The sequence below is a fragment of the Carlito syrichta genome, unplaced genomic scaffold (assembly GCF_000164805.1).
Source record: "Carlito syrichta isolate Samal-C Ts95f unplaced genomic scaffold, Tarsius_syrichta-2.0.1 Scaffold305639, whole genome shotgun sequence".
In the NCBI taxonomy this organism is placed as follows: domain Eukaryota; kingdom Metazoa; phylum Chordata; class Mammalia; order Primates; family Tarsiidae; genus Carlito; species Carlito syrichta.
The window spans coordinates 213380-225828 of record NW_007249735.1 but is presented as its reverse complement, the minus strand read 5'-3'; the positions used below and the strand labels follow the sequence as shown (position 1 = coordinate 225828).

Genomic DNA, 12449 nt, shown 5'->3' with positions numbered 1-12449 from the left:
ATTCATGTCCCCCCCCCAAAAAAAAAACTTCCTTAGAACTGAAGCTTCCTCACAATATAAGGAACTGGATTAGGAGGTGGTGAGCTCCTGTCCCAGGTGGTGTGCATGCAGAGGTGGGCCAACTTTCTGAGATTCAATGGATGATGCCACCCCTGCTTCACGTGAGAGGCAGAATCTGAAGATGCCTGAAGTCCCTCTGTCACGCTGGGAGCCTCGGTGCTCTGGCCTTAGGTTCCTCCCAACATCTTCCTACAAGTGTCTTCCTTGGGGCCTCAGACCCCAGGGCTGTGCCTCACAGTAGTGATGAGGATCACGAGAGATGCTGGGTGTCCTACTTATGCAAACATGATGGGAATGAATGACAAAATTGTGTGAGTCATATCCTCAGTCAGAAGCAGGATTCTAGGGACTCAGCGTCATTGTGTATGGGCAGTTTCTCAAGTTCCTGGTGGTGTCCGCTGTGCAGAACTGTGTACCTAGGGAAGAAGGAAGAAGGCATGAGAATTCCGTGGGCATGCTTCTGGTGTGCCAAGGACAGTGTTCCCTCCATTCTGGGCTTCCTTTCCTTGCATGCTTCCGAGGCATGGGGAGGGGCCAGAGGAGACAGGGTGGTCTCCACAGAAAGGGAAGACCAAACAAATTGCACCAACTGCTCATGTTGAAGGTGGGGAAACTGAGTCCTGAGGGAACGACAGGCCTAGGGTTACCCAGGGAGCAAGTGACTGAGCCTGGACTGGAACCCAGACTTTTTCACTCCCAACAAAGACTGGGGCTCTTGCATCACTCACCAGTGAACCCCAAGTGCCACCTCAAGCTATAACTTCCCATCTACCAGGGATTGTTTTGTGATCAGCAAAATCAAAGTGCTGACTGAGATGAATGCACCACTCAAGGTTGAAATACAATGTAACTGCATTTGCTACTTTAATTCCTTTTGGTGCCATCTGGAACTGTAAATCAATTAGATCAAGCTGACTCTGAGCATCACGATGAAATCCACAATTTGGAAAGTGTTTATTATTTTTCTGCAGTGTCACACAGTTGCACTCACTACGTTCATTGCCCTTAAATGCATCTCAATGGTAGACATGCGACTCCTCATCAGTTCCCCAGATTCCAGCATCTGGCAGACATTCTTGTGAACTTCCCACAGATTCTAGCAGCACGATCACTACTTACTTGTCAGAGGCCAGAGTCAAGTCCATTCAGTGAGACAAACAAACAAATGTGTCGGCTATCCAGCATCATATGTTGACAAAATAACTTGTTTTCTCATTACTTACACCGCTGCTTCACTTTGAATGACAATAATTCATTGCTGATTTGTATTGACCAGTTGGTCTAAACTAAACCCTCTCCATGAACTACTTTAATCCACACAATAACCTTATGAAATAGCATCATTTTCATTTTACAGTTCAATATGGGAATACAGGTCATACGTGAAGATATGAGGGTGGACCCAAAAAACCCTGGTATTTATTTATAAAAAAATTGTGTATTTATTCTTATATGTTTAAAACTCCATCACCTTCAAGTTATTCTTTGATGCAAGACACATATCAAGATGCTTTTCCACTACTCAAAACAGTTTTGAACTTGTCGATTTTGATGCCTTTGTGCTTCTGCCATTTTTTGTTTCACTTCTTTCACACTGGCAAAATGTTTCCCTTTGAGGAACTTTCTCATTCAGGAAAACAAAAAAAATGTTGCTTGGGGCAAGATTGGATGAATAGAGGAGGGTGGAGCATGGGGTCATGACATTTTTTGGTCAAAAACTGCTGAACACTCAGTACGGTATGGGCAGGTTTGCTGTCAGAGTGGAAAAACCAGTTACCTGTTTGCCACAACTCAGGACGTTTCTTCTGCGAATTGTGATGCGAACTTCTCAAAACTTCCAGATAAAAACTTTGGTTGACCATTTGATCCAGAGGAACAAATTCCAAGTGTACTACAAGGGGCTTGCACTCCAATAACATAATTCCTGTTTTTGTTGGGTCCCCCGTTGCCCCCCTGCCTCTCCCCCCGTATATCTAATCAAACCCACTCTATCAGACTAGCTTTCACACAGCCCACAGGCCAGGTGTACATCTGGAAGAAGGGTCTCAACAGGGTGCATTTTGTCCCCTAGGGAACGTTCTGGGACATTTTTGGTTGTTACTAAGGGGTCTGCTAGTGGCATCCAGGGTAGAGATCAGGGATGTTGATAAATATTATACAGTCCATAGCACAGTCTCCCACAAGAGAGACTCAGCTGACCCAAAATGTCAATAGTGCCGAGATTGATAAACCCTAAACTAGAATAACTAAGTCCTTATAGCTGACTAGAAGTGGGTGTTGACTCAGGAGCAGAGGCAGCAGAGAGGGTGAGTCTGAGCTCTCACGGAATGCATAGCAGCCACTGCTGAGACTGGGGTGAGCCGGGAGGGTAAGAACTGCAGACCCAAAGCTTCCACGACCAGGGCTGAGGAGAGCAGTAATGTGGGAAAGGGGGTAGGAAGACCTGGATCACACGCAACTAGCTAGGGTGGCCGGAAAAGGCCCCAGGGAGATGTGAGGACTGCAGGGAATCTAGTAGTCCAGTCATAGACTTACAGGCTCAGCCTTGAAGCCTTGTCTACTTGGCCTTGGCACTCTGCAACCAGATGCTTGCTGTGCTGGCTCTGCCTGGCCGGGCACCTCGGACGGGAGTGTCAGAGGGTACTGGCAGCTAGAGGAAGGAAAGGGCTCACTCTCGGAGGTGGCCCATCTGCCGTGGCTCCTGCAAGTGTCACCCTGAAGCTTCTGCACCCCAACAGAGATGGAGCCTCCTGGAGCAGTTACTGAGCCTGCTTACATACCGTCTCTCCAGTTTTCACAGAACCAGCTTTGTGACAGCCTCTCAGGGACACCAGCACCCCCGATAAGCACATCTTGCTCAGAGGTCTAAGTTTCTGCTCAGTGGGGTTCCCTGCCCCAAGTTTACAAGCTTTTGTGGTTATTTCTTTTATTTCCCCAACCTTAGAGCTAGTCGTTATTTTCTACAGTTGCAACTTCATAATCCGTATGGCATTCTTTCAGTAGTGGACGACGATTTGATAAGTTAACAACTTTTTGTGTTAGAATGCCATTTAAATAGCTGGTGTGGTTTCTGTCTCTTGACTGAGCCCTGTGAGATACAGTGAGAGAGGGAGGCATGTGCATATCTGGGAAAATAGCACCCCAGGTAGAGGGAGCAGCTGGTACAAAGATCCTGAGGCTAGATGCTGCCTGGCATATCTGAAGAAAAGCAAGAATGAGGCAGAAAGAGTAAGGGGGGGGAGAAGACGGGGCAGGTCAGCAAGGCACCAGGGCTAGAGTGGGGTTGAAGGTGGGTGGGCAGGTCCCGGGCAGATTCCGGCTCAAACCCTTTACTGCACGTGAGGATTTGAACAGAGCACTGATGTGGTCTGATGGCCTCCCTGCAGGCTCCCCCTGGCTGCTCTATTGACAGCAGGTGAGATGGAGGTGGGCTGTGGACAGAGACCATGAGGAGTTGACAGCAACAACCCGGTTGGGGAAGATGGTGCCTGGGCCTGGGAAGTGGCTGCAGAACTGGTGCACAGTGGTCAGACTCTGGGTCTAGGGACAGAACCCTCAGCAGCTGGCTCATTGCACTTAATTCTGCAGAAGGCTTAACCTCCACAGCTCTTCCCAGACTCTGTCACAAGGATCTATTTCCTGGGCCTCGTATGGCCGTTGGGAGGGCTGGGTTACACAGCACAGAAATCCAGGCCATCCTGGAGTCAGACAGACCTGGCTCCCAGTCCAGGCTCCATTATTGACAGCTCTGTGATATCTGGTAAGGTATTCACTTTCTCTGCCTCCCTTTCCTCCTCTGTATCCAAGGATGATGATACCCGATGTACACATTGTCACGTGGGTCACAGGACGTCGGCAGGAAAGACACACCACAGGCCCCGACACACGGGAGAAGCTTAGTATGTGGAAGTTGAGATTATACTATTTCCTTTTTCCTCTCAACACATCATTTAGTAATGAATATGTAATGTTGATGATGATATATGTATAGCACTTAACTGTTTAGAAATAGTTTCTCCCTTATTTTCCTTATAGGTAAAACCTAAAAAGCCCTGAGCTATAGAGCCTCCCAGGCATGGCCTTACCCTTCTCTGTATCAGAATCACAATTCTCTTTTGGCAACTAGGTATATAAAAGCAACACCACTTGGCTTTCCCACCCACAGACTCCTTTTATAATCACAGCAATCCTGCAGACCAGGCAAGGCCATAAGACCAATAATATGCAAAAAAAGAGAAGTGGGACTCCAAGCCACTGAGTGAGTGCCTGATGCCATGGTGAGTGCTTGCAATCCTGGCCAGGACCAAGGCCAGGACCACTGCTGCTTAACGACTTAAGCATGGGCTTTCAGAAAAAGGCTCAGAACCAGACAGCCTGGGGATCTGGGCCTGCACTTCAGTATCTGAGGTGCAAGGATGTCCCTGAATAGAAGCCTGTGCTGGAGAAACTTGAATTAACCATAAGAAATCCTACCCAGCTGAATTTATCAAGGAATTAAGAAATGCGACAGGCACTGTTTTTAGTAATGAAATACATGATTTCATTTATTTCATTTACCTTTCACACCACAAAGTGGTGTCTGTTAGACCAGTCTTTCCAATAAAAAAACTGAGTCTCAGAGCGGTGATGCTGCTTGTCTAGGGTTGTGGTGTACGTAGTGCCCAAGCTTTGCACCTCAGAACACGCTACCAAACCTCTGCCCTGTTCTGTGGCTAGTGGACCACTCTCGCTGGAGTCCATGCCAGCTTCCACACTGAGTTCACGGGCAGAGGGCATCCTGGTGGGGAGGGCACACTGGCCTTTGTGACCACGTAAAATGTGCTGGCAGGTAGCGCAGACCCCTCCACAGTCTGCTGTTCCAGATGTCTCTTCTCTTACGTGTGCGTCTCGTGTGCCAAGGAGTCACTTGTCAGAATAACTAGAACAGAGGTGTGAGACTGGAGTGGACATTCCAGGTGGAGGTTCCTTTAATCCAGAGGGCAGTTGACAGGCAACATTTCTCTGTGGAGATAGGAGTGAGCAGATGGGCATATTTTCTGGTCACAGTTGACCCTTGAACATGCAAGGGATGCAGACATGACCACCGTGCAGTTGAAAAACCACATGTAACTTTTGTCTCCTCCAAAACTTAACTACTAATAGCCTGCTGCTGACTGGAAGCCTTACTGATAACGTAAAAGTTGACGAATGCATAGTGTATATGTTAAATATACCAGATACTGTATTCTTACAAGAAAGTCAGCTAGAGAAAAGAAAATATTGAGAAAATCATAAGGAAGAGAAAATGTATTTACCCTTCATTAAGTGGAAGGGGATCATCATACATTTCTTTACGCTTGTCATGTTCAGTTTGAGAAGGTAGAGGAGGAGAAGGAGAAAGAGGAGGAGCTGGTCTTGCTGTCTCAGGCAGTGGTGGAAGAAAATTCACATATAAGCGGACCTGAGCAGTTCAAGCTCATGTTGTCCAAGGGTCAACTGTACAACATTTGGGTGGATTCTCTTACCACCATATGGTGGGTGATACACACAGAAAGGAGAGTCTAGCAGAGGGCAGAGTGTCTGGAGTCTGGCTTGTAGAGATATTCCTTGGTTGTGAGTATCCCCAAGTTTCTGTGAGTCAAATAAGTACTTTCAACTTGGCATTTTCACTTTGGTAGTAAATAATAAATATTATGAGCAGATTTGGGACCGTCTGGATGGCCGCCCTATAAACTGGCACTGCCTTGTGGATTTGGGGCTTGCGTTTGCACCCAGGTCCAGCCTGCTGCTGCTGGTGGACTTCATGTGACGCCTCTAACTATAGGGTGCAGAGTACTAGCCAGTTGTGGGCACATTCTCAGGGATTCACACAGCCACAGTCTTAGGAATGTGGAGAGGAAAGAAAGCACAGGGCACAGTGGGTATTCAAATTCCAACTCTATCCACCACTTACATGCTGTGTGGCCTGGTTTAGGCCACACATTTTTTTGACACCTTTGCTGTGACCATGAAATTAGCATCCATAAATGCCTTAACAGAAGGGCTGGATGCCTAACGGTGCTGCAATCTGCACTGGTAAGTAAAACAAGGTTCAGAAGATGTGACTTTCCTAGGGTCAAAGAAACAAGTATGGAATAGTTAAGAATATGAGCTCTTGAGGCAGAAAGCCCAGGTTCGAATCCTGGCTCTGTTACTTACTAGCTCTGAATTATTCCAAATGTCCTGGGCCATTGTGGAAATTAAATGGGATAACACACATAATACGCTTATTAGAATAGTGCCAGCCCACAAGTCAGCACTCAGTCAACATCAGTATCGTTATTATCTGATGATCGAGGTAGGATTTGGGCTCAATACAAAAAAAAAAAAAAAAAGCCTTTTATTTTTTAATTCCTAACTCGTGCTGAAATCCATTCCTTAGCAATTAATCAAATATTTTTTCACTTGTTAATTGAGCCCAGAGCTGAAAGAAACCTTCAAGATAGCTTTACAGGTAAAGAAACAGCCCCAAAGAGATACCATCATCTGTCAGAGTGGCAAAAGTCTCGCAGTTCTGTCTGGCAGAAGGTGTTTCTTGCAGGCTTGCAGCTGCCCTGATGGAAAGCTGGCCCCAGGTGAGTGGGTGGACTGGGCAGTTCTGCGTCCTGATGGAAAAACACTACTGTTTCCCAGCAACGGCCTCACGGGAGGTGGCTTTCTTCAAGAGGGTTGCTTCCCCACTTTAGGTAATTTACTCAAACATGATGGCAGCCACATTAGGTTTGGTAATTACCTGAGTCTACAATTCATTCACTGAGCAATTAGCATCACACTTAGAGCATCCTGGATGTGGTAATTAGCAGCGTAATCATAGCCCCCCTTCCTGCCCAGCCTGGCGTTATCAGGAAACTATTAGACTTCATTATACATCACCTCGGCCTTCCACAGCAAGGCAGTGTTCACTCACATGGGAGTTGGGGGCGGGGGAGGAGGCTGGTGGGAGGGAGGCTTGTGGGATGTTCAATTATTAAAATAAAAAGCACCTTGGTTTGAAGAGATTCAGTCCTAAGTCAGAGTTTTACAAGAGCTGGAGCTCTGTCACCTGGAAACAAAGATTTGACAGTGGGTGTTCTCCCCATGAATATAAACCTTAGGCATTTATTCATGCAGCCCCTGATTTACTTAGAAACATATCTGAAAAACTGGCTGACCACATGCAGAAGATTGAAACAGGAAAAAATAAAAATAAAAAAAAATACATATCTGAGTGCCTGCCACAGTCCAGGACGGTGCCCTGCCATAGAGATACCAGGGTGGAGGTACCGTCCCTGTCCCCGTGCAGCTAGCAGTGTAGTGTGACACCCACAGTCAGATGCAAAATCACAGCCACAGGAAGTGTCAGGAGTGAGAGATATTTGGTGTTGTGTGTCAGAGGGATGTGACCTCAGAGTGTGTGTCGGGGTTGTGTAACAGATGAAGTGGCGGGAGATGAGAACTGATTGATGAGATGGGGTTCCCCAGGCCAGGAGCAGATGATGTGGGCAAAGCCCAGCAAGAGCAGAGGTTCACAGTTTTGGGCAGAACAGGGTTCTGGTCATCAGTGGAGGGTGGGGTGCTGAGCCAACTAGGCCCACCATGCCAGGGACCAGGGTCCTCATCCTGGGGGCAGCGGGACGCTGGCCAACACTGTGAGCAGGGAAGTGCTCACTCTTTGGTTCATGAGGACTTTGAGTTTTGCAGGAACATTCTGGCTGTGGTGTGCAGAATGGAGGACAGTGAGGCTGGAGTGAGAGCCCAGAGGTATATTGTAGGTGCATTAGCCTCCTGTTGCTGCTAAAACAATTACCACCAATTTAGTGGCTTAAAGCAACACAAATGTATTAATTTGCATTTTTGGAGCTTTGAAGCCCGAAGTGGGTCTTAGAGAGCTAAAATCAAGGTGCTGTGCTTTCAGGAGGCTCCGGCAGGAATTCATTCTCGGTATTTTCCAGCTGCTGGAGGCTCCCACATTCCTTGACTCCACTTGATTCCAGTTTCCACTTCATCCACTCCATCCTCTAGCCACCCCTCTTACAGAGACACTTCTGATAACAGGGTCATCTCCCCATCTCAAGAAGCTTAGCCTAGTCACATTGACAAAGTCCCTTTTGCCAAGTAAGTTAACATATTCAGAGGATGTGACTTTCTTTGGGCGGCCATTACTTTGCCCACCACAGGTGACTTCTGAGGTACCCAGAGGTGTGGGTGGCTCAGAGATGCAGGATGCTAGTGGTGAGTTGTTGAGAAGTGATCGGGTTCAGGATATGCCCAGAGCTGCAGGACCTGCTGAGGCAGAGGAAAAAGGAGCAATGAGCCAAGGGCACGGGCTCGGCAAAGGTGTGGAAGCAGAAAAGCACATAGTGTAGTGTGCTTTACTGCATGCTCCAGAGCCCATCCTTCACAGTGGGGCTGGGGTGTTAGAGGTGAGGCTTAAACGAGGTTGTGGCAGCACGATTAAGGGCCTTTCCAGCTATGGAGGTTGGGTTGGATCTTTAGGTGAAGGTGTCACAAACAGTGGCTGCACTATGGAGAGTAGGAAGGACAGTCAAGACAGAGATCAGCGTGGAGGCTCCTTTCAAGGTCACGAACAAGAGAAGTGTCACAGGTGGGAGAAGAGAGGAGAATTTTGCTTGGGGCAACAGGCTGGATTGCCATCACAGATTCCATGTGGAGATGACTGAGAAGGAGTGTCCAAGGCCAGTCTAAGTTTCTAGTCTGGATAAGATCATGGGATCTCCAGCCAACCTGACCTTCTTCTTCTGCTCTTCTGCATGGGGCTTCTGTTCTTCCTTAGATTCTTGGAAGCTCCATTCTGCACTTGTTTACTTATCTTTACCACCACGATATGAATATTCCAGGTGGTTAAGGGAGCCAGGCCTCAGGCCTACTTTTTGATTATCAGTGAAGCAAGGAACCAAACCGTCACCTTATGATGCAGCTGTACACTTGACAGACATTTATAACCACCACAAGACAGGGAGTGTATCCTTCAAGTGTTCTTCTCTCCTGGGCTTCTGCCCCCCAAGCAAGAATGCGCATCTCCGAAACATGCTTCTTCACTGCTGGCACATCTGCTGTGTGCCTGCCAGCCCTCTCTGCAGGACACATCACTTCCTGGGCACAGCCCAGTCCCACATGCCGGGTCAGACCCAAGAAGACCCCTGTGCTTCTGTCTCCTGTGAATACATAACTGGGGACTGGACGACACAATCAGGGCCTGCTAGTGCTTAAATGGAAAACAGGGCAGGGCTGCTCGCGGGGCGGGGGGTGGGGAGCGGTTTTGGCTCTCTTTCTTTCTTTCTTTCTTTTTTTTTGAGTTGAGGTCTCACTCTGTTACCTAGACTGGTGTGCAGTGGCACGCTCCTGGCCACTGCAGCCTCCACCTGCTGGGCTCCGGCGATCCTTCCGCTCAGCCTTCCAAGTGGCTGGAACTACAGGCGCGCTCTACCACACTCGGATAATTTTTTGATTTATTGCAGAGATGAGGTCTCACCAAGTTGCCTAGGTGGGTCTTGAACCCGTGGGCTCAGGCAATCCACTCACCTTGGCCTCCCAAAGTGCAGGATTACAGGCTGAGCCACCGAGCCCGGCCGCAGATCTCTTTCATATAGAAGTGGAGACAAGCATCCTAGAAAGCCATAAGAAGGCGGCGTGCAGAAAAGGGCTGGCAAAAGACTATACCGCTTCAGAGAGGTCAGGGAAAGGAATTCTACTTCCTGAGTGTGCCCTCATTTCTCATTTAAAGCCAGTGAGAGCCACTCAACTTCCTGCTCTGGAAATCCAGGAGATAGCTCAGCATCTTTCCAACAAATCTTCTCCTTTATCATATTTCAAGAAGCATGAATGGACTCACAGCCTGTGGTAGACACTTCGATTTGCATACCTGAAAGCATGCACACATCCACACTTTATTCTTTCTTTCTGGCAGAGACTGCCTCCCAGTAAAGACAAAAGTGCTCCATGTACTGTAGTTAAGCATTTGGCCTGGGAGCGTCTCCTCTCCAATGGAATCAAGGAATCTGCCAGGGGAGTTTGCAAAAATATATTTTCCTCCTGAATAAAAGACGAGTGCAAAAAGCATCTGTCTTGTCTTCTAGCATTTGGATGTGGTGATGTTATCAGGATACAGTGTTTGAGCTGTGGCAGCTAATCTGTGACCGTGAGAGGATCATCCTAAGATGAAAACCATCAGGCTAAGAATGGAGAGTGGAAAAATAAAAAGCACTTGTGTCTTCTACAGTGTTGTTGAATCACCAAATTAACAAGCCCTGAAACTACCAAACTCTGGACTTCCTATCTTATAAATTGACTATTTGAGGCACGGTATTCAGTGTAGGTTGGATATAGATAGTTGAATTTCTTATAGGTGTTTTTTAGTTTTTTTTTTATAATCAATATTTTTATTATGATGTTGTGGGGTACAGTTAAGGGTTAGGTATACAGATACGTTTCATTCAGGCACCCTATTGATAAGAAGTGCTTCCCCATCCCCAGACAGATATGTGCTCATTAATCCCATCTCCTTCCCCACCCCCATAGTTTCCCACTACTGTCGGTCATTTTCTTATAGTATTAGGTTGGATGTTCAAGGTCCATTATATGAGTGAGAACATGTGATACTCGGACCTTTGTTTTTGTCACTCAGTATTATAGACTCTAGTTTCATCCAGGTTGCTGCAAAATTCATGATTTTGTTCTTTTTTATGGCTGCGTAGTATTCCATCGTGTATATGTACCACATTTTAAAAATCCAGTCCTCTTTTGATGGGCAGCATGGTTGCTTCCAGGTTCTTACTATTGTGAACAATGCTGCGATAAGCATACGTGTGCAGGTATCTTTTTTATAGAGTGATTTGTGTTCTTCTGGATGTATTACCAGTAGGGGAATTGGGGGGTCGTATGGGAGGTTGATATTTAAAGCTTTTAGGAGTCGCCACATTGCTTTCCACAGAGGTTGCAGTAGTTTACACTCCCACCAACAGTGTAGAAGTGTTCCCTTTTCTCCACACCCTCTCCAGCAGCTGTTATTCTTTGAGTTGTTGATAATTGCCATTCTGACTGGAGTTAAGTGGTATCTCAGTGTGGTTTTGATTTGCATCTCCCTGATGATTAGTGAGGTTGAACATTTCTTCATATGTCTGTTGGCTGCTTGGATGTCTTCCTTTGTGAAGTGTCTGTTCATGTCTTTTGCCCATTTTATAATGGGGTTGATTGTTTTTTTCTTTTCAACACATTTGAGTTCCTTGTAGATCAAAGATGTTAAGCCTTTGTCTGACCTGGTGTTGGCAAATACTTTTTCCCACTCTGTACGCTGTCTCCCTGCTCTCTTGATGGTTTCTTTGGCTTTGCAGAAGCTTGTCAGTTTAGTAAGGTCCCACTTGTCTATCTTCTCTCTTATGACCTGTGGGTTTTGGGTTTTGTTCAGGAATTGGATGCCAGTTCCGATTGCCATGAGGGTATGTCCTTCATTTTCTAAGGTTCTTATGATTTGAGGTTTTACATTTAGGTCTCTGATCCATTTGGAGTTAACCTTTGTGCATGGGGATAGGTAGGGGTCCTGTTTCAATCATCTTCATGTGGTCAACCAGTTTTCCCAGCACCATTTACTGAATAGGTTCTCCTCTCCCCAGTGGTAGGTGGTGGAGGGTTTGTCGAAGATGAGTTGGTTGAGAAATTGAGGTTTTGCTTCTGGAATTTCAATTCTATTTCATAGATCTATATGCCTATTCCTATACCAATACCAAGTTGTTTTGATGATTGTAGCTTTATAGTAGAGTTTGAAGTCTGGTAATGTGATACCACCTGCTTTGTTTTTTTTGCTGAGAATTGTTCTGGCTATTCTTGGACGTTTGTGTTTCCATATGAATTCCTGCATTGTTTTTTCTAGGTCTGAGAAGAATGTTGCTGGTAATTTGATGGGTATTGCATTGAATTTGTAGATTGCCTTAGGTAAGATGAACATCTTCACAATGTTGATTCTTCCAATCCATGAGCATGGGATATTTTTCCACTTGTTTGTGTCATCTTTGATTTCTTTGAGCAGTGTTTTGTAGTTTTTATTGTAAAGGTCTTTCACGTTTTTTAGTTTTAAAATAGGGAAATGGGCCAGGCTCAGTGGCTCAGCCTGTAATCCTGCGCTTTGGGAAGCTGAGGTGAGTGGATTGCCTGAGCCCGCGGGTTCGAGACCCGCCTGGGCAACTTGGCGAGACCTCATCTCTACAATAAATCAAAAAATCAGCCAGGCATGGTAGCGTGTGCCTGTAGTTCCAGCTACTTGGAAGGCTGAGGTGGAAGGATCTCCGGAACCCAGCAGGTTGAGGCTGCAGTGGCTGGGAGCGGCCACTGCACTCCAGTCTGGGTGACTGAGTGAAACTCCAACTCAAAAAAAAAAA

At 46.6% G+C, this 12449-nt stretch overlaps 1 protein-coding gene across 2 annotated transcripts in view; it reads right to left on the bottom strand.

Annotated features, from left to right (window-relative positions):
* Window positions 1-240: 240 nt before the first annotated feature.
* The window catches only part of HTR4 (5-hydroxytryptamine receptor 4), a 172863-nt gene continuing 160654 nt past the window's right edge, over window positions 241-12449 (bottom strand). For both annotated transcript variants that reach the window (XM_008061903.1, XM_008061902.1), the window contains one exon: window positions 241-476. Coding sequence is in view for 1 of the 2 variants with exons in the window: in XM_008061902.1 (XP_008060093.1) it covers window positions 389-476 (88 nt within the window). In the remaining variant the exon portion in view is untranslated. The remainder of the gene's footprint in view (window positions 477-12449) is intronic.